The 15008-nt window shown below is 45.9% G+C and overlaps 1 protein-coding gene across 2 annotated transcripts in view; it reads left to right on the forward strand.

Moving 5' to 3' along the window:
* The first annotated feature begins 12938 nt into the window (after window positions 1-12938).
* ebna1bp2 (EBNA1 binding protein 2) overlaps window positions 12939-15008 on the forward strand; it is a 32525-nt gene continuing 30455 nt past the window's right edge. The window contains exon 1 of one of the 2 annotated variants that reach the window (XM_068037100.1): window positions 12939-13082. In XM_068037100.1, the coding sequence (XP_067893201.1) occupies window positions 13019-13082 (64 nt within the window). In that variant the 5' untranslated portion in view covers window positions 12939-13018. Of the gene's footprint in view, window positions 13109-15008 lie in introns of both variants that reach the window. The other variant, XM_068037099.1, reaches the window with a different exon arrangement.

Consider the following 15008-nt stretch of genomic DNA (forward strand, 5'->3'; position numbering starts at 1 on the left):
CTTGGTCAAATGCTGCCTTGACGTCAAGGGCAGTCACTCTCACCTCACTTCTTGAGTTCAGCTCTTCTGTCCATGCTTGAACCAAGGCTGTAATGAGGTCAGGTGCTGAATGGCCCTGGCGGAACCCAAACTGAGTTTTGCTGAGCAGGTTATTGTGAAGCAAGTGCCGCTTGATGGCACTGTTGATGACACCTTCCGTCACTTTACTGATGATTGGGAGTAGGCCGATGGGGCGGTAATTGGCCGGGTTGGTCTTGTCCTGCTTTTTGTGTACAGGACATACCTGAGCAATTTTCCACATTGCAGGGTAGATGCCAGTGTTGTAGCTGTACTGGAACAGCTTGGCTAGGGGCACGGCAAGTTCTGGAGCACAGCTCTTCAGTACTATTACCACAATCTGCCAGTTTGCAAATTATCAGATTTACTGAATTCAATTTCTCAATGTGCCACGGTAGGATTTGAACTCTCAAATTTCTGAGTGGCTAGTCCAGAATTGTAACAACTATGTCATTGTAATGTTACATTGTGAATTCAAAGTGATTGGACAAAATAAGGCTGCAAATAGGCTTGGGCAGGATTGCAAAACGGGTGGGAGTGAAAGCAGCTTTGCACCCTGCCCTGACTTCAACTAAAATAAAATCGGCAAGGGTGTGGACCAACTTCCAATTCACAACTGTCTGTTTCGTGCTACTGCCCAAAATCAGTTTCACCCACAATATGTTTAAATGAACCGCTACATGAAAATTATTATGCATTGTGTTAGATGCTAAATCTAAAAAAAAGTTGAGAGATTCAATCAGGTTGAACTTTATGAAATATACATTGTAATATGTATACTGTCATTTTTTTACATTCTATTGCCTATATTTCTGGCAATTATTCTTCATTTACTGTATTATGACCAAGGCGGGAGGAGTGCACTGTCTTTGATAGTTCAATTTCTTCACAGGTCACAACATATATTTAAATGTTTACCCAGTTACCGATACAGTCAATCATACACTCTACCCTTTGGGCTGAATTTTACCAGCTCCTCAACGCCGCAGGTCACGGCTGGGGGGCCGGTAAAATTCTGCAGGGAGAGGCCTGCCTCGACCTGCGACGTCAAGAAGGGACCACCACATATTTCTGCCGGCGGGGGGACCTCGGTGCAGCCCCCTCCCCTCCCCTACTGCCTGGCAATGGGCCCTTCATCTTAATATTCAAATTAACAATAAACACATGTAAATGAACTTACCTGCAGGCGGCAGCCGTCCCACGCCGATTTTACAGCCGCCGTTCATCCTTCATATGCCTTTGGAACTCCGGGCGCTCCAAGGCGAGAACCTGGTGGGGAAGAGGGAAGGAATAAAATTTTCAGGGTGGGAGGGGTGGGGGAGCAGGGAAATCACTTTTTAGTGGATGTGGGGATGGTGGGAAAGGGTTGAAGGGCAAACGTTAGAAGGTTGGCAGGGGAGGTTTGGGTAGGAAAAAAGGCAAATGTTGGTCATATAGGGCATTGAAATGACCGTTGGGGGGTTTGGGAAAGGGCCTCCATATCTTTATTAATTGTTAATTAAAACTTCCGAGTACTTTAGAGTCATAGCCTTAAAAATTAAAATTACCTCGAAGGGTTTAAAGCCCTTTAAAAATTACGCCGGCGCCTGCGGGGGTGGCGCCGGACACTGTTACCGGGACACAGTGGCCGCCCCCTCTCTGTCACTGGGGGCAGCCGCTCCGCCCAATCTATTTAAATCAGCCCCTGCACATAATATCGTGGGGGCGTAGGGACGGCGCATCCGCACTGGATGCACGCCGCCATCAGAGTGCGCCACCGCGAACTGTGGCGCACTCATAAAATTCAGCCCTTTATCCCAAAATAAAATACACCAACCAGGTTTCTTTAATAAACAACAAAATTATCAGTTTATTATAAAACAAGACTTATCCAGTAAAGATGCAAAGCATTACACACAGTTTGAAATATGAATGTAAATATACAGCCCCTTCTAGATACCCAACACAAACACACACACACACACACACACACACACACACACACACACACACACACACACACACACACACACACACACCAGTTAGATTTTTTAAAAAAACGTTTTCTCTGCAGAGATTCACTTTCCAAAAAGACAAAAAAAAACTTTGGCCAAATACTTGCTAATTCTTGAAGGAAAAGGACAACATATGTTGTGTCCCAAATGGCATACACTCTGGCATCTGAGTACACGTAGATAGGTCACTGGGATCTTTTCTGGAGCAGTTTTTTTCCAGGCGGCATCGAGAATTAATCTGGTAGGCTTTCCAGGAGCTTCTCAGGAAAAACGTGGCATCAGGAGTTTTAGCTATCACACACTGGATTTTTTGCAGGGTCTCTCAAAGAGATGGAGAAAGATGAGCTGGGTGTTTCTTTCAGCAGGCTACAAACCTAACTGCCTTCAAAACAGTCCACACCCCAACAACAAGTCAAAACCTCCTGACCACCATAATTCTTGACATGTCACTTCTCCGTAAACAACTCTCCTGGCCACCAAGGTTCCAGTTGTTTATTTAGCTTAAGGCATGTGACATCCAGTAAAGGTTGTTTTTAAACACAAAAGCTCAAGTGGCTTCCCAATGACCTTTGTAAAAAAAACACATCCATGGAATCTTTTCAGCTTTCCAAGTGAACCAATGTCCATAATCGTTAACATAAGTCCTCAAAACATTTTAAGAACGGAGCACCTTCATAACAACTGATTAATTTTATTTAAGGCCACAGATGGAAAAACCCCATCTGTTTTATTTATGTAAAAGGCCTTTTGGATATAAAATATTTTGAAAAGTTAAATAATATTTATTTTCAAAAACAACAGACTAAGTAAATTCTAAAAGAAACAGCCTGTTACAAAAGTACATATAAAAGAACCATATATATATATTTTCTTTAAAATTTAAAGCATATTTACTGGCTTCCTCCAATCTTGAAATACATGGATCTTTTGTGACCATAACTGAAGAAAATGGGATGAGATACCCATACCAGATGAAGGATCTCTGGATTGCTTTTCAAATAGAGATTCTTGAGGCTGGGGATTTACACACGGTTCATCAGGATTTGTTCCTTCTCTGGAGAAATTGTTTCCTTCACACAGGTTGCTACTTGCCCTGAATTTTCATTAGTTATGTTCAGTTTAGGACGAGGATTATAAACCAAACCACGTGTGTCTAATTTCAGAAATGCGCAGCTTTAATGTACAATATTGTTGTGAGACCGTTCTCTAGTATTGATATAATTGTACTTTAAGCAAAAGCAGGTTTTGATTCCTCAATAGACATCAAGATGCCTGCAAAGAAAATATATATATGGGTCCTTTCTATCAGGGTCTTGTTTTCAGTTTTACTCGACATCCTCCTTTCCAGTAAAACAATAAGATCATTTGCAATAGCATTAAGATAATTATCTCCCAATGGTTTTCTTAAATTAGCTTATCTTTAAATAATTGGTGAGTTGAACTATATGACTGATTTTACAAATGTGCACATCAAGAAATTGTGAGCACCTTGTCCACAATTTTCTTTCCAGGTTTTGCCTGATGTGTGCACTCAAGGCAGGAGTGGTGGGGAATGAAGCATACACCAAATGTAGTGCACACATTTGTTCTTAATTCAACAGGTGCCAGCAGAGATCCCCAAAATCCAGCAATCCAATTAAATTGGGAAGCATGTCACTTTACTGTCGTTATTGAGTGGGTAAAGAACTGGTCCTGCTGAACAATACATCTATCATTTTGTTTGATGTGTCTTTGGCTGATTTTGCAATTGATCACTATGTAAGCCTCCAAAGAGGCACAGTTAGAGGAAACTGCCTCCATGTTGACCCAGAGCCTGCAGTGGCAATTCCCCTCAGGTCGCTGTCCCTGGGCCGCAAAATATAATAGGCAATTGGGCAGCCTTACTGAGATATCAGCTGATTTACTTGGCATGTAATTTTTCATCCTCTTCATTAAGCATGAAAAACTACATTAGGGACACTATGAAAGCAACCTCCATATATTTCATATAAAATCATTGTTGTTAAAAACATGCCTGTCCCTTTAAGAGCTCCAATCCACCCAAACAAGCATGTTAATAATCTCTAATATTTCCTTTGGGCAGAATTAACACTGGACAAGGCTTCTGCTCGAAACTCAGAAACTGGAGGACTGACTATTAATACTGTCAATTATTAACCATGGATAAGTGAGAAACACAGGCCAGGAAATGGCAACATTAGTATTCTGAGTAAGGGGTCAACAACCTGACAACAGAACACATTTCTGGTCACTTTTGGAAAGATCAATGCGGGTTGGACCAATGTCAAAGTTCAAGCCTAAATTTCAGAGGACATGATGGCAATGAGGACCCTCGCTGGTCACCGACACATATTAGAAAACTATGGTTGTGTGACCCAGAATTTTAATCAATATCGGAGAATTTGCCCAGGTTTTTCCGATATGGTTGATTTTACAAATGTGAGGTTCCTCGCTGCCAGTCTGCTGTTGGAAAATCATCCCGTTAAATGTTATCACTGCACCAGCACCACAAAGACTAACCTATCAGTAACAGCAAGACAAGAACGAATTCCAATCAGAAATCACAAGCACCATACTTCAAGTCCCTGCATAAATATTCATTTTGCTGTTTCCAAATAGCTTATGAGAAAGAATAGAGGCAAGGAAAGAAATGGGGGAAGATGGAAGGAAAAAACAAAGGGAAGATCTGTGATAGGGTGGAAAGCAGCAGAGATAAATGACAAAAGGGTTGATGGCGCAAAGCAAAAGAGAATGGTAATGGGACAAGTAAAGAAACAAAGCTCAATGGAAGCTCAAGGAACAGCACATCAACTTTCGAATTCAATAATTTCAGATCATAACCACTTTTTGAACAGCTGGTGTTGGTAATGGTTCTGATGTTGTACCTAACGTGAAGTTGGTGTGCAACCATATACAGTACATCATGTCAGTGAATGCCCACTCTCCTAAAAGCAGCCACAATGCCTTCATTCTGAGGCAGTCTGCCATTCCCACCTTCTTTGGGCCTCCATGAAGAACCAAAGGGTGGCTTCTTGAGGACAAAGGCCAACCCCTGTACACATGGCTCATGACACCTCTCCATCACCCGGCCATACGAGGACAACACAGGTTTAACTAGAGCCATGAAGCCACAGAAGCAATGTGAAGAAGGCCATCATTGTGCTGAAGCAATGCTTCCAATGCCTGGACTGCTTGGGGGGAACCATCCAGTACAAGCTGGAGCAGATGTCAAAGTTCATTGTGATCTGCTGCGTACACCCTCCATAACATCAGGGCACAGCCATTGCCAGCAGGAATCCAGAGACCACCTTGGGAGGGGGAGGAGGACGAGGAGGAAGCTTTGAGGATGCATCCTGGACCCCTTCACTTCAGACAGGTTTGTCAAGAGTGCCTGCTCCACTTCCCATAAGATAACTTCCCTTTACCACCCTGTATCCACCATTCCCCATTGTACCATCCATCTGAGACACCCCATCACAGTGTCCTTTGGCCAACATCCTGCAATAAGAGCTGCCAACAAAAACCTTTTCATTAACATCACATCCAATTATACAAGCAAAACAAATTATTCATCCTTTTACAGTCCCTTACTGCCTGTCTTGCAGGTACCTTTGCCTATCCTAGTGCACCTACAGAATGCGACCCCAGTGGCTGCAGCATGGTTGGTTAATGGCTGCTGACTTTCAGTGGGGGTAACTGCACATGGCCTTGGAGGATGACCTAAAGCTGCTCTGGGCCTTGAGGGCCGAGTTTTGGACTGCACCATGTTGGCATGGGTGGCAGCAATTTGGGCTGGCTGAGAGGCAATTGCAAGGGCACTGGCAGAGTGGCAGTAGTGGGAGCACAAATGCTGTCATCCTGAGAAAGGACAGCAGGTTCGTGCTCCACAATGCCACTGTCACTCCCCTGGAGTGGTGCCTTAGCAATCCTACTAATCTGTTGGAGGCAGTTTGCTGGACTGCTATCAGAGTCTGCATGCGCCTTTGAGCAATGGGATCCACAGCCATGAAGGCGACAGTCTGAGCCTGCATGGCAGCAAGGATGGATCTCGTGACTTCGGTCTGAGCTTCCACTGCAGCACTGAGACATTGTGTGGCTTCTGCTTGTGCTGTAATAGAAGCTAAGACATCAGCCACCAGATGCTGCATCATGGTCTGCGAATGCCATCGTGGAGTTGGCCACCACTTCCATGCTAGAAAGGATGGGCCCCAAGCTCTGTGTGGTGCCCCATACCAGACTCCTCCATACTCTTTGGCAGTGACAACAGACTGCACCAAGCATCTAGGTATGAATGCTCACCAGTATCCTCCTGTATGTCACACCATCGAAGTCCTCATCTGAGTACCCTGTAGCAGAACTTATCTGCAACATCACCCTCCAGTGAGCTGGCACACAAGCTATCCTTTACCTAGGCCTGGCTGGAGCCCACTCACCACAAGCAGAACCCAACTCTATACTAGCCTCTAAGGTACACACAGTGCCAGCACCTGAGCTGGTGGCTGCAAGTGATGGATCAAGTGACAGGGCCTCTTCATTAATTTTGTGGTGTTGCTCTCTCTCTTCCTCCTGAGGCTGCTGTGATTGGGCAGGTGGCAGTTCTTGGGTATCTGAAAGCATAAAATCAGAAAGGGAGGGTTGGATGAGATGTAATGCAAGGTGTGCACGGTCGCACCATCGGCTGCTTGCACATCATGGAAATGAGGATGATGTTTGCATGCTGCCTGTCTCTATGGGAATAGGCACAGGTAGATTGAAAATCACGCCTCTGCACCCGAAAACAGGTGTGAACCAATTTTTAGCTCTCAAAATTGATACGGAATAGTTTAAAAGCAAAACTCATGCAGCTTTCACATAAAAGTTCAAGGTTACAGGATGTATTATATAATATGCTGCACAATAACAAAAGGTATCTCATACATAATCATACTTCATTATAAACCTCAAATTCAACATAGGTAAATGTCTAAATGATTACACGGTAACATTATTCTGTGTGAGGCTGAGTTCAAGACAGATAATTACTAGGATTCTAATTACTGCCTTGACTAAATGAACTTGACAGTATCAGCAGCTGAGGATAGAAATGATGCCAAGCCATTTATCCACGTCACTTTTATTATCCAATCCAATATTAATTTATTTTCTACTCCCAAATCTTCAACGTCATTATTTAGTGCAACAAATAAACATTTTGATCTGAGGCACGGCTATCCTGCAGGTACCAGCAGAATCACAGGCTCTGAAAGTCCTCAATGTCAGTTCCACTGTTGTTGTGCCTATGTGGTGCTGGAACTTATTAATTTACGGTGGCAGGTCTGCAATAGCACCCCAAGAATCTTAAAGGACCCTCTAGATACATTTCCCTCAGGCTAACAGACAATGCTTTCTTGTCGGAGGCACTGTTAAGTCTGGAGGCCCACTATTAGCAGAAATGGATGCAGGTGTTCCTTGTGTTAGAACCATTTTGGATAGCATTGGACCATTACACCTGCCGTTTGCTTCATGTACTATCCACATTGTTGTGATTATCATCTAGCATCCTTCCTTGTCGAGCAGGATCCCTGAGTCCACAGGCTTCACAGCCAGGATGTGACATCATGGAACCTTCACTCTTCACTATTGGGCTTCACTGTCACTCCTGGCTCATCTGGCATCCAAATGCTCTGTGTATCACCCAGTGACAAATTCTCATCAGAACGATCTACTCCCTGCTAGGTGAATCTTTGAGACTGGTGAGTGAGCAAAAAGGATAAATGGTGCTGTGGATAAGGATGTGGTTGTCAAGGACGAGTGGAAGAGCTGTGCACACTTACTTTCCTCCTCGGTGGCACATTACATAAAATTACATAGAATAGTGTGCAGCACAGAAACAGGCCATTCAGCCCAATTGGTCCATGCTGGTGTTTATGCTCTACTTGAGCCTTCCCCCAACCTACCTCATCTCACTCCATCAACATATCCTTCTATTCATTTCTCCTTTGTCTTTTTATCTAACTTCCCCTTAAATGCATCTCTGATATTCACCTCAACTGCTCTGTAAGTTCTGCATTCTAAACACTCTCTAGGGAAAGAAGTTTCTCCTGAATTCCCTATTGGATTTGTTAGTGAATATCTTATAATTATGGCCCCTAGTTTTGGATTCCCCCACAATTAGAAACATCTAATCCACATCTACCATAAAAACCATTTTATAATCTTGAAGACCTCTCAGGTCACCCCTCAGCCGTCTCTTTTCTAGAGAAAAGAGCCACAGCCTGTTCAAGCTTTCCTGATAGGTATAACCTCTCAGTTCTAATATCATATTTGTAAATCTTTTTTGCACCTTTCTTTTTATAGTTGTTTTTCATCTAGAGAGAAATAAAATGAAGTGATGTTGGAATATTGGGTGGGGAGGGGAAATTGCTGGATGTTTAAAGGAGCATGTAATGAGGTTCCCTGCAAGCAAGTCTGTGGTCTCACACCACAATTGAGGCAAGTTGCTTCTTGTACTCCTTCTTCTCTATTCCCAACAAAATAAGTGGTCTGTTTCCGCAGGACCTCCAATGCTTCCACTTTACGTGGGATCAGACATCTTGTATCAGGGAACAGAGGGAGCTACTACCTATTGCCTGAGACACCCAGTTGTTATGGACCACCTTGAGAACAACAGTGAAGGTTCGCTGGGAGCGCAGTTATATTGCTGGACACATAAGATTATTACAGGACAGGTGCTGTCAATTGGGGAGGCTTTTTCTTTTTTTTTACACATGGCATTCTACAAAGGAAGTTGGATTTGTAGCGAGCAGATGCAACAGGGTGGCAGCAGAGATCAGTGGGTCAGAATACAGCCTGGACTAGAGTTAGGATAATGAATGAAGTAGGGTACACGTTTAAAGGGTCAGCAAGGAAACATCATAGTGAGCAGGTAGCTGGATGTCAAGGAAGTGGCACTGTGCTACAGCCACCTACCGCCACACGTGTGTATAACATGCTACATAAGTCTCTTGCTCCTGACCCCATACAGATCACTGATCCTGCTTTGAATTTCTATTAGGAGTACCTCCAGTCAGACTCTCCGAGGCCCTTCTTTTGGGTTTCGCGGTCATGGTAGATATCAAGATTTTTTGCTTTCTCCATGCTACCATGGTTCCTTTAAGCAGCAGCAGGTTTTATATCCTGCTACTGCATCAGGCCTCATGCCTCTCCCAAAGCTCAACTCTCGTTACTATCAGTGTTGCCATTATTTCCCAAGTTCTAACTTTATTCATAAGTACTGTTAAATCTAACATTTACACATCAAATACAAGTTTGTAGAGCTACAAGAATAATCAGTAACACAAAAGCAAAATACCAGATGCTAGAAATCTGAACTAAAAAAGGAGAGAGAAACAGTTAACATTTCAGGTCAATGAATTTCATCAGAACTGGAAAAAGTTAGAGACATGATAGGTTTTAAGCAAGTACAGAGGCAGAGAAAGTGGAGTGACTAGGAAAGAACAAAAGGGAAGATCTGTGTTTGGGTGGAAGGCAGGATTTGGGTGGAAGGCAGGAGAGATTAAATGACAAAAGGGATGATAGTGCAAAACAAAAGGAGATGGTAATGGAACAAGTAAAGAAACAAAAGATGGGTCTACAGGAGGTGTAAATGGGGAAATCCAAATCATTACCAACACTGACATAACCAGTAAATTGTCTTGATAATTAAAAATGCATTGTACATATACTTGGTTCTGTTACGACCAGGTGAGAAAGGGATCTAGGAGTTCCCTCTCAGCCTTTTCCTGGTTTGGCCATAACAGGGTTTAATTTTTAAAACACCGTGTTCTAGCTTCCCTCTCAGTGAGTCCTTGCTCACTGCTCTCTAATTGTAATGGCAAAGAAATCAACCAGACAGGTTTTCTCAGATTTAAACAAGAAAGATTTTAGTTTATTAACCTTAAAACTCTAATTCAGTTAAAACTACTAGAAATAGGCAACGCAACCACGCTAGCATGCATACGCAATAAACACGCACACACAAATAGAGACAGAAAAGGAGAAAGATGCAAAGGAGAAAAGGATTGAAGCAATAGCTGGAGTTCAGTCATATAAAAGCAAAATACTGCAGATGCTGGAAATCTGAAATAAAAACAAGAAATGCTGGAAATACCCAGTAGGTCTGGCAGCATCTGTGGAGAGAGAAGCAGAGTTAATGTTTCAAGTCAGTGACCCTTCATCAGAATTCAAGTTTTTCTTGTCCTATCATAGTTCTTCCTTTTCTCTTTCACATCTCCTAGTTTGTTTTGTTTGAGTTATTATTCAGGCTCATTTTCTGAATTTGTTTCAAGTTTTTACTGGATTCTACTATACTTTCTATCTCTGGTTCATTGTTGTTTTCCATCTCTTATCTCATTTATTGAGCCATTCCTCTGCCTTTTGATTTTAACTTTCAGCTAGCTACACCCAGTCTCAAGTATCAACTTGCAACTCCCACCTTTCAGGCTCTCAATTTCCTGATCTAATTCTACCCTGCAGTGTCTGTTCACATCAGATCTTGTCTGATCTCTCTATTTTTGTTCTCTTTTTTCAGCAATTTTCTTCCCTTTCGATGGCTTTGCTGCAGTCGTTCCACTGGTACTGGGCACCGATCGCTACCTCACCCATGTTCCTATTATTCACATACCAGGCTAGGCAGTGACCATTGGCAATCTAAATTCCACCCTTGATGTTGGCAATCTGCAATGAGTTTCACCCATGCATTGAAACCTGTAAATTTGGAGATGTCTAGTTACACCTCTGTGGATGAGTTGGACAAGATATGTAAGTGGGCAGAACAATAGCAGAAATTAATACAATAAAGAAAGTGCGTGTACTCCATGAAAAGTGCTGAACTAGCTAAGGATGAAGTTAAGAGTCCAAGGCATCTTTGTAGACTTGACATGAAGCATGTACAACCAATGCACAATGGCAATCACCAAAAACCAGGTGAGATATTAAAGCATTGGAGGCAATGCAGTGACGAGCCACGAGGCTGATCCCTAGGTCAGCAGCTTGAGTTCTGAGGAAAGACAGGGGAAACTTGGGCTTTTCAATGTGCAAAGGAGGGCTGAAAGATAATCTTGTAGAAGTATGTAACATTGTTAGGATATAGAAAAAGTTAACCTCCAAATACTAATCTAAATTAAACTTCAGGAGTAGAACTAGGCTTGGCTTAGTGGAAGGAGGCAAAGGGTGATGGTCAAGGGTTGTTTTTGCTATTGGAGGCCTGTGGCCAGTGATATACTGCAGGGATCAGTACTTGGACCCTTGCTGTTTGTAGTGTAAGTTAATGATTTAGACGTGAATATAGGAGATATGATCAGTAAGTTCGCAGATGACACGAAAATTGGTGGTGTGGTAAATAGTGAGGAGGAAAGCCTTAGATTTCAGGACGATATAGATGGGCTGGTAAGATGGGCAGAGCAGTGGCAAATAGATTTTAATCTTGAGAAGTGTGAGGTGATGCACTTTGGGAGGACTAACAAGGCAAGGAAATATACAATGGATGGTAGGACCCTAGAAAGGACAGAAGGCCAGAGGGACCTTGGTGTACTTGTCCATAGACCATTGAAGGCAGCAGCACAGGTAGATAAGGTGGTTAGGAAGACATATGGAATACTTGCCTTTACTAGCCGAGGCATAGAATATAAGAACAGGGAGGTTATGATGGAGCTGTACAAAACGCTAGTTAGACCACAGCTGCAGTACTGTGTACAGTTCTGGTCACCACACTATAGGAAGGATGTGATTGCACTGGAGAGGGTACAGAGGAGATTCACCAGGACATTGCCTGGGCTGGAGCATTTCAGCTATGAAGAGAGACTGGAAAGGCTAGGGTTGTTTTCCTTAGAGCAGAGAAGGCTAAGGGGGACCTGATTGAGATATACAAAATTATGAGGGGCATAGATCGGGTAGATAGGAAGAAACTTTTTCCCTTAGCGGAGGTGTCAATAACCAGGGGGCATAGATTTAAGGTAAGGGGCAGGAGGTTTAGAGGGGATTTGAGGAAAAAAATTTTCACCCAGTGGTGGTTGGAATCTGGAACACCCTGCCTGAAAGGTGGTAGAGGCAGAAACCCTCACAACAATTAAGAAGTATTTAGATGAGCACTTGAAACACCATAGCATACAAGGCTACGGGCCAAGTGCTGGAAAATGGATTAAAATAGATAGGTGCTTGATGGCCAGCACAAAAACTATGAGCCGAAGGGCCTGTTTCTGTGCTGTATAACTCTATGACTTGGAAGATATAAAATCAAGCTATTAAAAGACAATTTTAGTACTGATATAAGGAAATTCTTCTTCATACAGAGTGACCAAAGTAGAATAGATCTATAGATAGGGTTGTCAACCTTCCCAATTGTCAAGAAGTCTCTGGAATGAAAGATTAATTTTGCAGGCACTGCTGTGAGCAACGTGAGGGGAAAAGGGAAGTGACGTTGAGGTTCATGTGTCGTGTATGTTGTTTGTTAATTCCAACAATGAAGATGCCTAACTGCAGCAGCTCCCACTCTAGGAAATTAAATAATTCTCAGATTTATACATAGAAGTTATAACCCAGAAACAGACACATCTTTTGTCTCTTTACTTGCCCCATTAGCCCTTCACTTTTGTTCTTTTTCCCACCCCCTCCCTTTCACTTGCTCAAAACCTGTGGTATTTAAACTTTTCCCAATTCTGATGAAAGGTCACAGATTTGAATCGTTAATTCTTTTTCTCTCTTTACAGAAGCTGCCAGACCTGCTGAGTAGCATTTTGTCTTTTTATTTCAGATTTTTCAGCAGCCACAGTATTTTGCTTTCATAGTAATGGTCTGCACTAGTTCGTATCTCCTGAATAAATGACTCCAGTGAGTGAGTGAAGAGGCCGGTCCTCGGAACTCAGTGCGCGGTTCCCTGTTGATTCCGGAGCGGAGTTGTTGTGCGTTGGGTAACAGCTTCCGCTCAGGTGCCTCAGGCCGTTGGTGGCAGCATGGCCCGGAATCGGCAGACTGAGGCCGAGGTCGACTCGGAAGGATCAGACCTGTCCGACTCGGAAGGATCAGACCTGTCCGACTCGGAGGTGAGGAGGATTTTTCTTTCAAGCTCGGATTCCGTTCCCTGCAATGGCCGCTGGCAGGGGGTTTGACCGGAGGCCCGGGCTTCGGTTAAAAGAGCCGCAGCGGCTCGGGGGCTCCATGTTTGGGGAGAGGGTGTGAGCGGGAAAGAGGTGGGGGGGTGGGTGGGGGTTGAGGTCCAGAGGAGTGGGGTGGGGTTTGAGGTCCAGAGGAGTGGGGTGGGGTTTGAGGTCCAGAGGAGGTGGGTGGGGGGGTTTGAGGTCCAGAGGAGTGGGGAGGTGGGGGGTTTGAGGTCCAGAGGAGTGGGGAGGTGGGGGGTTTGAGGTCCAGAGGAGTGGGGAGGTGGGGGGTTTGAGGTCCAGAGGAGTGGGGAGGTGGGGGGTTTGAGGTCCAGAGGAGTGGGGAGGTGGGGGGTTTGAGGTCCAGAGGAGTGGGGAGGTGGGGGGTTTGAGGTCCAGAGGAGTGGGGAGGTGGGGGGTTTGAGGTCCAGAGGAGTGGGGAGGTGGGGGGTTTGAGGTCCAGAGGAGTGGGGAGGTGGGGGGTTTGAGGTCCAGAGGAGTGGGGAGGTGGGGGGTTTGAGGTCCAGAGGAGTGGGGAGGTGGGGGGTTTGAGGTCCAGAGGAGTGGGGAGGTGGGGGGTTTGAGGTCCAGAGGAGTGGGGAGGTGGGGGGTTTGAGGTCCAGAGGAGTGGGGAGGTGGGGGGTTTGAGGTCCAGAGGAGTGGGGAGGTGGGGGGTTTGAGGTCCAGAGGAGTGGGGAGGTGGGGGGTTTGAGGTCCAGAGGAGTGGGGAGGTGGGGGGTTTGAGGTCCAGAGGAGTGGGGAGGTGGGGGGTTTGAGGTCCAGAGGAGTGGGGAGGTGGGGGGTTTGAGGTCCAGAGGAGTGGGGAGGTGGGGGGTTTGAGGTCCAGAGGAGTGGGGAGGTGGGGGGTTTGAGGTCCAGAGGAGTGGGGAGGTGGGGGGTTTGAGGTCCAGAGGAGTGGGGAGGTGGGGGGTTTGAGGTCCAGAGGAGTGGGGAGGTGGGGGGTTTGAGGTCCAGAGGAGTGGGGAGGTGGGGGGTTTGAGGTCCAGAGGAGTGGGGAGGTGGGGGGTTTGAGGTCCAGAGGAGTGGGGAGGTGGGGGGTTTGAGGTCCAGAGGAGTGGGGAGGTGGGGGGTTTGAGGTCCAGAGGAGTGGGGAGGTGGGGGGTTTGAGGTCCAGAGGAGTGGGGAGGTGGGGGGTTTGAGGTCCAGAGGAGTGGGGAGGTGGGGGGTTTGAGGTCCAGAGGAGTGGGGAGGTGGGGGGTTTGAGGTCCAGAGGAGTGGGGAGGTGGGGGGTTTGAGGTCCAGAGGAGTGGGGAGGTGGGGGGTTTGAGGTCCAGAGGAGTGGGGAGGTGGGGGGTTTGAGGTCCAGAGGAGTGGGGAGGTGGGGGGTTTGAGGTCCAGAGGAGTGGGGAGGTGGGGGGTTTGAGGTCCAGAGGAGTGGGGAGGTGGGGGGTTTGAGGTCCAGAGGAGTGGGGAGGTGGGGGGTTTGAGGTCCAGAGGAGTGGGGAGGTGGGGGGTTTGAGGTCCAGAGGAGTGGGGAGGTGGGGGGTTTGAGGTCCAGAGGAGTGGGGAGGTGGGGGGTTTGAGGTCCAGAGGAGTGGGGAGGTGGGGGGTTTGAGGTCCAGAGGAGTGGGGAGGTGGGGGGTTTGAGGTCCAGAGGAGTGGGGAGGTGGGGGGTTTGAGGTCCAGAGGAGTGGGGAGGTGGGGGGTTTGAGGTCCAGAGGAGTGGGGAGGTGGGGGGTTTGAGGTCCAGAGGAGTGGGGAGGTGGGGGGTTTGAGGTCCAGAGGAGTGGGGAGGTGGGGGGTTTGAGGTCCAGAGGAGTGGGGAGGTGGGGGGTTTGAGGTCCAGAGGAGTGGGGAGGTGGGGGGTTTGAGGTCCAGAGGAGTG

The sequence above is a fragment of the Heterodontus francisci genome, chromosome 8 (assembly GCF_036365525.1).
Source record: "Heterodontus francisci isolate sHetFra1 chromosome 8, sHetFra1.hap1, whole genome shotgun sequence".
Lineage (NCBI taxonomy): Eukaryota > Metazoa > Chordata > Chondrichthyes > Heterodontiformes > Heterodontidae > Heterodontus > Heterodontus francisci.